The sequence below is a fragment of the Boleophthalmus pectinirostris genome, unplaced genomic scaffold (genome assembly GCF_026225935.1).
Source record: "Boleophthalmus pectinirostris isolate CB_2022bp ecotype Guang Dong unplaced genomic scaffold, ASM2622593v1 HiC_scaffold_9, whole genome shotgun sequence".
NCBI lineage: Eukaryota > Metazoa > Chordata > Actinopteri > Gobiiformes > Gobiidae > Boleophthalmus > Boleophthalmus pectinirostris.
The window spans coordinates 4,554,405-4,568,335 of NW_026571541.1; the positions used below are offsets into that span (position 1 = coordinate 4,554,405).

The 13,931-nt window shown below is 38.2% G+C and overlaps 1 protein-coding gene across 1 annotated transcript in view; it reads left to right on the plus strand.

The window, feature by feature from the left end:
* gal3st2 (galactose-3-O-sulfotransferase 2) overlaps positions 1 to 2,941 on the plus strand; it is a 75,958-nt gene extending 73,017 nt beyond the window's left edge. Inside the window, 1 exon segment of the mRNA XM_055147830.1 lies at positions 2,039 to 2,941. Coding sequence (XP_055003805.1) covers positions 2,039 to 2,941 — 903 coding nt within the window.
* The last annotated feature ends 10,990 nt before the right edge of the window (positions 2,942 to 13,931 follow it).

Consider the following 13,931-nt stretch of genomic DNA (forward strand, 5'->3'; position numbering starts at 1 on the left):
TTCAACACAATATTTTTACATTAACTTGAATGCAAACAGGAATAAATAATTTTTTCTTGAAAAAATCCTGCACACGGCTCCACTTTTCTCATTTTGGACATTTTTCTGATGAGGGTGTCACGGTCAACAGTCAAAACGATCGTCCTTTAAGAGCGTTTGGAAAGAGACAAGTCTTCATTTGTGCTGCTCTGGTGGGAGGGGCCACGTACAGAGACGCTGGAGACGCTGCTGTGATAAACACCACAGAAAATTAACAAGATTTGAATAGAAAATATAATTAAAATATTTTAGTAGAAAATCAGCTGAGGGCCAGATTAAAGGTCTTGGAGGGCCAGATCTGGCCCCCGAGCCGTATGTTTGACACCCGTGTAATAGAGCGTCTGTTGCTGAATGTCTCTCCTCTCTCTCTCTCTCTCCCCGTTTTAACTCTACATCTAAAGCCTACAGTACAGAAAATAAATAAAAAAAAAACAATCAAATATTCTTATTTATGTGCCCATGCAGAGCTCCTAATCCTTTTTTAAATGTTGGTACAAACCACAGCGTTCCTTGGACACTCTTTAGATCATTGTTTCCCAAAGACTGAGTCTCGACCCTCTAGTGGGTCACAAGAGATTTTTTTTAGGTCGCCTTGTTACTATCTGTATGTATTTCTCCAATATACATATACATACATCTCCGCACACCCCCCTCCTCACTTTTTCGGCAGCTCCACCTTGCCTAAACAATATTCTGTGGGAAACACTGATTACTGTTTTTCCTTGTTTAAAACTTGAATACCGTATTTTTTCGGACTGTAAAGTGCACTTCCTCCTTAATTCCCTTAATTTTCTGCCTTATAATCGGTGCACCTAATGTGTTAATTCTGGTTGTGCTTACCGACCTTGAACCGATATTCACACATATTCCACTGAGTCGTGTTCTTTAGTCCGACAGAAGCTGAACTGTAACAGCGCACAAGGAGATCGCTTATCGCTTATTGTCAGTGTTGGGAAGGTGACTTTTAAAATGTATTCCCCTACAGATTACAGATTACATACCCCAAAATGTAGTTTGTAACGTAATCCATTAAATTACTTAAAGTGAGTAATGTAATCTGAATACTTTGGATTACTTGATTTGCTGTAGAGAAGCAAAGACGAGGAAATCTTCACATAAGATGTTTTATCTGCTAAAAGAAAATAAAAAGCCCAGACTTTACTGAACCAAATTAAAAAAATGATTGATGGAGGATGGTTTAGTCCTGTTAAATCCTGATAAATCCTGGTTTAGTCCTGGTTTTAGTCCTGGTTTAGACCTGGTTTAGACCTGGTTTAGACCTGTCTTAGATCTAGTTTAGACCTGGTTTAGTTTCTGGCAATGAGTGGAATTACGGGGGGGAAAAAGGGGGTGGGGGAGGTAATCCATTTATTTAAATAAAGTAACTGTAATCCAATTACCACTCACTGAAACAGCAACTGCAACTGAATGCAGTTACTCATAATTTGTACTCTGATTACGTAACTCCAGTTCATGTAATCCATTACTCCCCAACACTGCTTATAGTTTAGGTGGTTTTAAGTTTTGTTTCTGTAAAACATAAACAAATGTGCGCAAAGTTGCATTAAACACATTATTACTGTATATTTGAGTCCTCAAGTCTCAAGTATCGTTCATTTGTTTTGCTTAATGCGTCTTATAATCTAGTGCACCTCATGTATGAAAATAGAAGAGAAAATTCAACATTATTGATATCGCGTCTTATAATCCGGTGCGCCTTATAGTCTGAAAAATACGGTAATACTAATTGTTCAGAGAGACACGATCGCTCAGCGAACAATAAAATATCCTCAGTAATGTTCACTAATGGTCACAAATTTATTTTGTGATTTACGAATAATGTTTATTGACTTGAGTCGCGAAGATTTGTGACTTTTAAAATATGGGTCCCCAGAAAAAAAGTTTGGGAAACACTGTTTTAAATGTTCTGAATGATCTGTGGACTTTTCAGACAAATTGTCAACTCAAACTCACGTTGTCATTTCCTGTTTGTTTCCAGGTTGCCAAGGTGATGCCCCACGACACCTTCTACTTCTCCATCCTGCGAAATCCAATCCCCATGATGGAGTCCATATTTATTTACTACAAAAGCATCGCAGCTTTCCACAAAAAACGAACACTGGACGAGTTCCTCAACACCAGCAGGACTGAGTACAACAGTTCTCTTCCCAACAGTCACTACGCGCACAACATCCTCGCGTTTGACTTCGGCCTCGACAATAACGTCACTTTCGAGTCTCCGGATCTCGAGAAGCAAGTTTCCAACGCTATTTACGCCATCGAACGCGACTTCCATCTCATTCTCATTTCCGAATATTTTGAGGAGTCCATGATTTTGCTCCGGCACTCCCTCTGCTGGTCTTTAGAGGACGTTGTATCATTTAAATTGAACAGCCGAAGTGACCGCTCACGTCGTAAACTTTCCCCGGAAACCGAAGACAAAATCAAAAAGTGGAACGCGCTGGATTGGCGGATTTACCTGCATTTTAACTCTACTTTTTGGTACAAACTGGACACAGTCGTCGGGCGAGTACAGCTGGAAAAAGAAATATCCGAACTGAGAGCGCTACAGACTAAGCTCGCGGGGATTTGTCTCAAAGACGGCGGCGCTGTGGATCCTTCGAAAATCAAAGACACCGGTATAAAGCCTTTCCAGTACGGCGCGGCGGTTATACAAGGATATAACTTGAATCCAGACATGAACAATCAAACGAGAGCCGAGTGCGAGCGTTTGATCAGGCCTGAACTGCAGTACACAGATAAGGTTTACAGACAGCAGTTTCCGGAACAGTTCCAGTCGCACAAACAGGCCCCCAAAGCAGGACTCAGACAAAAGAGATTCATTCATTTAAAAACACCTCAAAGTGCCCTTAACCGACACAACAAAAAGCCTGCACCTTGAACTGTAAGGACTTTAAATCTACAAGGATCAGCCATAACATTATGACCACACAGGCCTGGCACTTCATACTTCTCTTAAAGGTGCATTGTGTAGTTTTTTTTTTTGGTGGAGGGTCCGTCGTCTGCTTGTTTCTGTAGATATGTCTCAGAGACTTTATGGCTTTGTCTGGAATGTTCTGCAGTATGACAAACAGCTCTACCTTATATTTATTCAGTTACAGGTGGTTTTATAGCTCAAAAATGTAGAAAAACAGGCATTCTAACTGTGAGCGGGGTCCCCTCTCCACAGATCTGACCTGTAACTTGGTCTGGTTTGGTCTCCATGATGATAGAAAGGTTTAAAATCAAATAATATACTGAAACACTCCAGATAAAAAGCGGTGACATCTCCATGGAGAGAAGTGTTTGACGGACCCTCCACCAGAAAAGTTACACAATGCATCTTTAAACGATGGTGCCATTCAGAGATGTGGCCAAAAAGGTTTGTTTATATTGGTTTGCTTTGAATTGGATTGGTACGGTCGTAAACTGTTTCTATGGTTTGACCTGAACAGACCTTATTTGGCTCCAAGGTTTGTTTTAAATCCCCATTTTACACTCTTTTCTGATCTATGTTCTAATGTTGTTTCCTCATCACAAACTTTACACCTGGAGTTGTGTTTTGTTTCATTCACATGTTTAACACACAAACCCTGCAGATTTAGGCAGAGTTCATCGTTCAGACAGAAAACACTCTTCCACCTTGTGATGTCATGTCGTAATACATAGGGTGACCAGACGTCCTGAAATCTAAGCTGTTGTTCCGAATCCTGAATCCGGCCCTAAATGTCCTGAAAATGACACTCAAACAGAATACTGAGTAGTTATTTTCTGATAAATATTAAAAACTGTTCGTAGAGAGCCCCTGCCGACTTCTAGACACTGTGTTCGCATGACGTACATTTGCCTTCATGACTTCCAGAGAAGAGCATCTGACTGAAGGCATGAGGGCATGAGCGAGGTGCAGTACTACTGAGGTGGGAGTATCAGCGAGGTGCGGTCAGGGGAGACAAGTGATGCAGTGCCACAACCAAGCTCTCCCCTACATCATGTAGTTTATGCTCACTACGTTAACTCATTTGTCTTTAGTGCAGATGCTTTGGGTTCAAGACTACAATTTGTTGTTTACATTTTTACTTAGTTCTTTCTTCCGTTTTGAGTGTCAACAAAATAATTTATTAAAACACAGTGTTTTTATTAGTTCATGTGATTTTTGTGTGTTTGTTCCGAATTTGAGCCAATCTCATCCTGTCACCCTAGTAAAGTGTTTCCCAATTTTTTTTCTGGGGACCCATATTTTAAAAGTCATAAACCTTCGTGACCCAAGTCAATAGACATTATTAGTAAATCCCAAGTAAATGTGGATTTGAGCATTATTGAACATTAATGAGGATATTTTATTGTTGACTGACTGATCGTGTCTCTGAACAATTAGTATTACTCAAGTTTTATATGATGAAAAACAGTCCTTGAAGCAGCAATAAAAGGATCCAGAAGTCGCCTATTTGGACATTAAATGTAGCTCATTTCTTTTTGTTTTCAACAACCCCAAAAAAATCTCTTGTGATCCACCTGAGGGTCACGACCCAGTGTTTGGGAAACAATGCCCTAGGGAATACAGGATGTGCTCCACTGTGTTTTTAAACTTAACACATTCACTAGAATCAGTTGGGTCATTTCAGCCCTGGAATTGCCCATCTCTACTGAACTACCACTTCATGACATCACAAGGTGGGAGAGAGCATTTTGAGCTTTGGATGTAGAGAGACTAATAATAAACTTACTCAAACATGAGTGAATGAAACGAAACACAACTCCAGGTCTGTTTCTGATGAAGTAACATGGGTTAAAGCTCTTAAAAGAAGACATCTTAAGCTAAGGAGAAGGATCAGATATAAACAGAAAATAATCCTTCAACCTGAACCTAACCTTTGCCTAGTATCTCGTATCTTTGGAGATGATGTTCTCTTCAGTTGCGAGATCAGATCAGTGCCTTAGAAGTGGTCTGCCTTGTTGTATGTCTGGCTTCTGTTGTTTTTTCGTCCAAATCTGAAAGAAAGACCACTGCTTTTTTATTACATATCGGTGTTTTACCTTTTCGTCTGCACTGATGTTGTATTTTGCAGCTCAAACTAAATGTATTTAAAATGTCTTTAAAGGTGCATTGTGTAACTTTTCGGTTGGGGGTCTGTCATTGTGCCTGAAATGTTCCACAGTATGACATTAAACAGCTCTACTTCAGTTAGAGGTGTTTTTATAGCTCAAAAACACCTAGAAAAACAATAATTCAACAGATCTGACCTGAAACTGGAAGCATTTGACGGACCCTCCACCGGAAAAGTTACACAATGCACGTGAATAAGTGAATTTTAAGTGAATTCTGACGTGGTCCAAATGTAGTGGCTGATCGTTGTAAAACTGCTGTTACAAGTGTCTGTTTAAAGACATGTTTTTGTTACGACGCTGGAAACACTTTTGGTAACACTTTAGTATCACAACTTCATGAGAATTAGCCTCATTAAACTTGAACGCAGACTTAATTCATGATGAACAGTTTGTATATAGGCGAGTTTCATTGTTGACAAAAGTGCGCGTTGCATACTGGGAATTATTTTGGTCGGCAAGAAACACTAATTCAACATGACGGACGGAGCGAGAAAGCACGTAAAGGGTATTGATCCTGGTTATTTATCCACTCTAACGGCAGAGGACCCAAGACCATTTAACCAGAAATTGGTCATAAGCATCGACGGAGCCAAATCACCCTTTTCAACCCCGACAAAAGGTGGACCAAACCAAATTTCTGGTCAGAATCGCCAACTACCTGGACAAATATTCACTTGGGCGATATCCACAATGACTTGGTGGAAACTCCTGGGCCATTCACAGCAGAAAAGATGAAAACCTCCAAGAGTCTCGATGTGTTGTTGAACTTGTTGGAGTCCACCTTTGTTAGGATCTTCTACGTTTGTTCTGCAGATGTTTGAAAGCCGTTTAATTCACCGTTAGTGGTTCTTTTCACTCAGAATATGAAAAAGACATTTTCCTTCTTCCGTGCTTCTATTTGTGCATCCAATAATGCAGCAGGAATTTACCATTATCGGGGATAAATACGCGAGGTTACGCACTGTGTTTGACCGCTACTGTGTTTCTTGCCTCCGACCAAAATATTTCCCAGGATGCAACGCGGGCTTTTAATAACAATGACGTCAGCTGAAACTCGCCTATTAAGAACGATTCAGGGTTAGTAACCATTTTATTACGGTGTTATCTGTATTAAAGCTGCACTACGCAACATTTCTTGTGGATTGTTGTCTCTGTGGAAATGTTATTGCTTTGTCTAGAATTACAGGTTACAGCACAACGCTACATTACAGTTCAGATCTGCGGAGAGTCGTCCCTAATCGCAGAAGGAATGATTGTATTTTTGAACAATAGAATGATTTGTTTAAAGTCATATCACGGGACATTCCAGGCAAAGCAATAACATCTGCATGGAAACAAGAAGGTAGAGACCGGTTTTGCAGTTCAGCTGTAATTAAGTAGTTATTAAGCATGAATAACGCTTAACTCATCATGAATTAAGTCTTTGTTCATGCTCTATTAATGATGCATTGTGTAACTTTTCCGCAAACTGCTTGTTGTCATAGATTTTTTGGGTTTTTTTTTGTCTGAATGTTCCACGGCATTCAACATTTCTATCTCCATGGAAACAAGAATGCCACCAGGCCAAGTTATGGGTCAGATCTGTGAAGAGGCAAGCCCGCCCCTTTATATTTTTGTATTTTTGAGCAACAAAAAACAATGTAAGTTTAGTGACAATACCGTGGAACATTCCTGGCAACTCTAACCCAGGCTCAGTAATATCATGCAGCAGTGTAATCTCCATCAGAAAAGTTACACAGTGCAGCTTTAAAGGGCCCATATTACACTACAGGGTGTCCCAAAAAAGTTACATCATTTTAAAAGCAATTATTTAGAAAACTACTAAGTCTAGCTCAATGATGATGTTGATTATGGTCTAACAGATCCTTTAGTCCTGCGTACACTGGAAAAAAACAATATCGAGGTAAATTAAAATGACTTAAATGAAGAACATTTGACTTTATTTGAGTCGATTCAACTTGACAAGTGAAATGATCTACTGATGGAATAAGTGTGTTTGTCTTAATTGAAGCAACACTCGATTTTGTTTCTTATTTTAAGCGCAAAGAGATGTTGTTTTTCTCATTTGAAGTGTAGCAAGATGTATTTTCATATTTTAAGAACAAAAAGTCGTGTTCCACTGGCAGATCATTTTACTTGTCAAGTTAAATTGACTCAGATCATGATAAAACTTTCTAAATTCAAGTCATCTTAACTTGGATAGAGTTTGTTTTTTACGCAGCTTTAAATTTTTGGTACCGAATCCAAATTTGTTTGCCAGTTGGTGAAGTTTTTCCACATTTTGCATGTCTTGGGTGAGTGTGTGCGAGCAGATTCCAAAACGCAAAATGATTTCTCTTTGGAAGTGAAGTATGGCTCGCGGCTCATGGCACGGCTCAACCTGAAAACAGAACAAAGATAAAACATTAAGTATAAAATCTGAGGTTATTTCGACAAGAATTCTCTAAATTATTGGCCTGTGAAATTGTTTTTTTTTTTTTTTTGGGACACCCTGTATTTTCTGATCTGTTATAATGTTATTTTCTCATCACAAACAGACCTGGAGTTGTGTTTTGTTACATTCTTCTCTCAGACTCATTCTTCTCTCAAACTGAAAACACTCTGTTCCACCTTGTGATGTCATGAGGTAATATAAGAAGAGCTCCACTGTGTTTTTAAACTCTACACACCTGCACTAGAATCATTTACATTATGTCAGCCCTGGAATTTCCGATCTCTGCAGGGAGCTGTTAACTCGAAAACTGTCGCTTCATGACATCACAAGTTGGAATTTTGTATTTTGAGCTTTAGAGATTTAGACAGACTCACAATAAAATGTTACTCAAGCGTGTGAATGAAACAAAACACAACTCCAGGTCTGTTTTTGAGGAGGTAACAACATTATAACCTGACCTAAAGCTCACAAGAGTCAATTTTGCGTAATATAGAACCTTTAAGTCTAACTGAAGTGTAGTTTTTACGTGTTACCACATATTTTGATTTCTCGTGGCACTTGAAGGAGAAGGATCTGACGTTTCATGGCAGCTCTGAGCGAAACTTTATTTTGTTCTTCAGAATATTCACCAAAGGAAAGACCAAAACCAACTGGAACTCTTCGCTTCAAATCCAAAGATCACTGCTCCACGTGTTACCTCTCATCTACCATCGTTTGTCCGATCTGACCACTTCTGTCTTTTGATTTTCTGTAAATTTCTTTATCGTGTTTTAGGTTCTCGAGTCTTAAAGCTGCATCGTGTAACTTTTCTAGTGGAGGCTCTGTCAAATGCTTTAGTCTGTGGAAATGTTCTTGCTTTGTCTGGAATGTTTCACAGTATGATTAAACTGTTCTGTCTTCACCGAGACTAAACTAAAAGCGAAAGTGAAAAAGATCCTCCACCAGAAAAGTTACACAATGTACCTTTAACCGTAGCATTGTCTACAAATGTTTACCGGGTTTTAGTTTGATCTAAGCTACTGTTCAATGAATAAATTATTATGACCATTAAATTGTTTCCTTCTGATGCTCATTTATTCCTTTTCATAGTAGCATAATGTAGTTCAGCGTTTGGCCACAAGATGGAGACATGATCAGGAGCTTAAAGTCTCTGCTCACAACAGATCAAACAGTGACATCTAGTGTTAAGCAAAGAGCATTACAAGTGCTTTCCAAGAACAAAATACATGCTTTTTGGAATGTTTTATTATTTTTAATTATTGTGTATTACTGTGTGTTTATAATTGAGCATGCAAAAAAATATACAAATATAAACAGCTAGGGAAAAAAGATCTATTTAGTTGTTTCGGATGGACAAAATTCATCCCAAATCTTAATTTTTTTGTGATCAATGTCAATCAATCAATCAAACTTTATTTATAGAGCGCTTTTCGTACAAAAAAATGCAACACAAAGCACTTTACAGTGATTAAAACTAAGATACACAGTTTGGTCTTGAGATTACTATCTGTGACAGAATTATCTTTTTTATTAATATTATTATTTTTTACTTCTAGTAACTATCTGGAATCTGGAAAGTTATACTAACTGTGTAGAATCTGGGACACTAGCTATCTGGAACCAGTACATGAAGAGAAAAGGAACCCCTCTGCAACATCAGCACATACAACAAAAACACAGTACACACATAACAACAAGACTAAAGCAACCGGGGAGGAGAGGAAACTGGAGTCGACCCCAAAATATTTTTTTATATATTATTATATATATATATTTTATTAGATTTTTAGTATTGATGGGTGGAAGGGATTCATTAGCAAACAATACATGCATACACACATACATACATTACCCTTATACCCAATCTGAGAATACATCCAAAAAATACATATATGTGTATACACAAACAAGCATACACACACACACACACACACACACACACACACGCACACACACACACACGCATATTTATGTGTATACATGCATATACATACAAATAATGGCAACAATAGTAACGGTAAAAATTCAGTAAAAATATCTCTGGTCTTGTTTTTTGTAATATCTGAGAAAGAGTTTTTGCAACATTCTCCCAAAAGGATTTTGGAAGAATTTAGTGCATTCCCAAACTAAATGGTTAAATGATTGTAGTACATTACAGACACAGAGTGTGTAGCTGGGTGAATAATAGTTCTGTGAATAATATTGAAATGAGCAGAGGTGGTTGGGCTTACTGGATGAGAGCTGTATATTTTGCCACACAATTTTCCCTGTCATCCCAAATCTTTTTCACAATCACTACATTTGAAGTACATTTTTAAGTACATTTTTAATCGGGTACTTTAAAAGTTTACTGAAGTCAATTTTTTCATGTCATATTACTTACTTTTACTACTTATTTTATACTGATACTTCATACTTTTACTACTACTTGATACTGTTACTTTTACTTGACTTATTTTTTTTCCCTAGTATCTGTACTTTTAAGTAGCAAAACTGAGTACTTCATCCAGCATTGCACAGAGGATAACCAAAACTGTTTCACAAATGTTAAATGATCACATTATTCAGACTTTCTTATTGTATTTTATCAATACAGTTGAGGAAAACTTATTAACAGTCCTTTTGTTATTTATGAATGAAACACATATTATACAATATTATAAACATACAACTCCTGTTCCTCTTGTCGACATTTGTGTTGTTGTTAAATCACACTATACACAACAAGACACAACTCTTACAACTGTAAACACGGGACACACTGTACCTGCTTTGTCTTTCTCTTTTCCGAGCACAGTTTGGACATAAAGGCTTCAGACACACAGAAGATCACAACAGAACTAGAGTAGTGACAGTGTTGGGAAGGTGACTTTTAAAATGTATTCCCCTACAGATTACAAATTACACACACCAAAATGTAGTCTGTAACGGAATCCATTAAGTTACTTAAGGCGAGTAACGTAATCTGAATACTTTGGATTACTTGATTTGCTGTAGAGAAGCAAAGACAAGGATATCATAATGTAAGATATTTTGTCTGATAAAAGAATATAAAAAGCCCAGACTTTACTTAAAAATATAAAAAATATTATTGATAGAAGACGAGGAGACACGTCCGCGCAGCATGATTTAGTCCTGTTAAATCCTGTTTTAGACCTGGTTTAGTCCTGGTTCAGTCCTGGTTTTAGTTCTGGTTTAATCCTGGTTTAATCCTGGTTCAGTCCTGATTTAGTTTGTTCCTCACTTTTGGGCCTTTGTCCTCACTTTTGGGCCTAAGTGTCCTAATTTTCAGAGTCATGCCGGTGGTCACCCTATTGTCATGGCACGTTTCCAAACGTCCTCCTGGTTTTTCGACTTAAGAGTGAATAGAACCTGTTGTAGCAAACCATTATAACATCTGATCTCTCAGGACTCTCAGGACAAAAACATGATTTATACTATATATTATAAGTGAAAACTACTCTTACACATTTAAACCAGTTCTTTTTAATGGGCTCAAACTCCCAGTCAGTTTCTAACAGACCACATTCAGATTCTGTGGTTCCACAAGCATCCATCTGAAGTTTTACACAAAAAACATCGCACACTCACACACATACACACATCACACACTTTGAATTTCCACCAGTCATATCCACAGCAGCCCCGATAGCTTCCAGAAAACCGTAAGAGCCATGGGAAACTCAGACTCCTGTTGGGAAAACTACTGCCCCCTGCTGGGCCACTGAAGTCTGCTCCAGCTGATTATACAGACACACAAAAAGATGAATTCAGTGAAAAGAAATTAGAATTTGACTTTCAAAGTGGCCATTCATCTTCTGTCTGGCTACAGTTTAAGACTTAAAAAAATTCTCAGTTGACTGCACACAAATATAGTACGACTGACAAGAACTAAAGAAGCAAACACAAGTGTAAGAATGAGGCTTTGAATTCAGAAAATGAAATGTTTTTAATACATGTGAGCAGCTGATGTAGCTCCCAGAACCAAAACAGTATGAAATTTCACTTCTTTTATTCATTATTATTTATTTGGGCTTTAGGTTATTCAAGATTCATTATAAATTTAAAGGTGCATTGTGTAACTTTTCTTGGTGGAGGTTTTATCAAACGCTTTTCTCCATGGAGATGTTAGTGCTTTGTCTTCGAATGTTTTAGTCCTGGTTTAATCCTGGTTCAGTCCTGGTTTAGTCCTGGTCCAGTCCTGTTTTAGTCCTGGTTCAGTCCTGGTTTAGTCCTGTTTTGGTCCTGTTTTGGTCTTGGTTTAGTCCGGGTTCAGTCCTGGTTTAGTCCTGGTTTAGTTCTGTTTTAGTCCTGGTTTAGTCCTGGTTTAGTCCTGTTTAAAACCTGGTTCAGTCCTAGTTTAGTCCTGCTTTAGTCCTGGTTTAGTCCTGGTTTAATCCTGATTTTAATCCTGTTTTAGTCCTAGTTTAGACCTGTTTTAGTCCAGGTTTAGTCCTGGTGTAGTCCTGGTTCAGTCCTGTTTTAGTCCTGCTTTAGTGATGTTTTAGTCCTGGTTCAGTCTTGTGTATCCCAGGTATTTTTCTGTCCCTGGACCTCTCTACCTTATATTTTGGCTACCGTTGTTTTCAAATATCGCGAGACTTAGTGCGTCAAGCTCTTTAAACATGGCCGCGCGCGTCCATTCAGTCGTGTGTTGTGTCGGTGCCGGGTGTGACTGAGCTGCTGCAGGTAGGAGATTATCACTGATAAAACTCACTGTTTTTGCTCTAAAAGTATGTCAAAGTAACTGTTATGCCATCAACTTCCCTAGATGCCTCTGGCCTTCATATCGAAGTGCTGTCGGGATCCTATGAGACTTAACTAAGTGGAACTGGTGAGTGTGAACTTTGTTGCTAGTCCAATGAGATTCATTTGGTCTTCCAATATTCTATGTTATTAGGTTCTTTTTTTCAGACCTAGAGTGTTATTTGTTTGTTGCTGTTCGGAGCTAATGCTAATGCTAATGCTAGCGCTCCGATTCAGTCCACTGTACACGGAGCTGTGAGCGCGTGCTGGCGCGAGCTGCACTCGCTTCACATTCATTTATATGACCGCTTTTAAAGGCGAAATATATATTCTGATCAATGCAATTTATTTACGTTTTGTGCTAATATTGGCAACAAATTATGATTACTATGATCCTGTTAAATTGTTTATTTAAGTAATTTAAAATGACTCAAAACATTTCTGTTTAACTGTGCATATAACTGAAAGGTTTTCATTCCGCACTCTTCTCTCCAATTTATGTCTCTCTTTTTTAATTTTAATCTTCATGATTATTTATGTTTTGATTTGTTTTTATTATGATTTTAATGTATTTCTTATTCTGTAAAGCACTTTGAATTACTTTGAGTACAAGTTGTGCTATACAAATAAACTTGCCTTGCCTTGCCTAATACCTATTGTTGGAAATATTTTACTGTTGAGTACTCTTTATTGACAAATACTTGTACATGGATGGATGAATGATTATGATTTATTATGACAAAATGTTATGATGTTGAAAAATGTGTTATAGTGACTTGGTTCTACTTAACTATTGTATTACTCACTGCTGGTCCTGTTTTGCACAGGCCAGGTTCCAGAACTGGACTTTCCAGAAACTGGACTCTCAGACACTGGATGTTGAGCTAAGTCCTAGAGCCCGAACCAAACTCAGAGTGCAAGCATCTGCCAGTGCGGTAGGAGGCGTAGCAGCCGCTCAACCTCACACACACTCACATACCCACTGGGCCCTCATTGACTTTGCCTGGAATCACCCACCTTACCATAACCATCTCCGGAACTCTCTTTTGAGGTTTTTTTTCGCAACTCTCGTGTGGATTATATTAACTTTTGTTGCGGCTCAACTGCACTTGGACTAAGGACTATAACGTGTTGAACTCCTCAAACTCTGAACGCATTCACATGAATGTGCACACCTGTAAATATTGTAAATACTGTCTGTTGTACACTGTAAATAATACATCACAACTAAGCACTACAGTCCTGTGTAGTTGTCTTATTAAACACCTCACTTCCCTCCGAGCCGAACCCTGGTCTTCTGATCTACCCTATTGCTACTACCACTACTATACTTCATATCTGTACTAATCCTCTATTGTGGCATTGTATAAGTGCTATACTTGGTTCAGTCCTGGTTCATATGTTGTAATCTATGTTTTATGTTCTGTAGGTGATTATAAATGGTGTTAATGTTAATAACATGATTCTGCATCATTTATTACTGATTAATTGATCAAATATTAGATTTTTCCTGGGCCGGCACCTGTATGTCTGTACTGAAAGTGAGTCTTTATTTTTTTAATAAACAATTTATACGATACAGTCACACTGATGCCTTTTTTGAGGT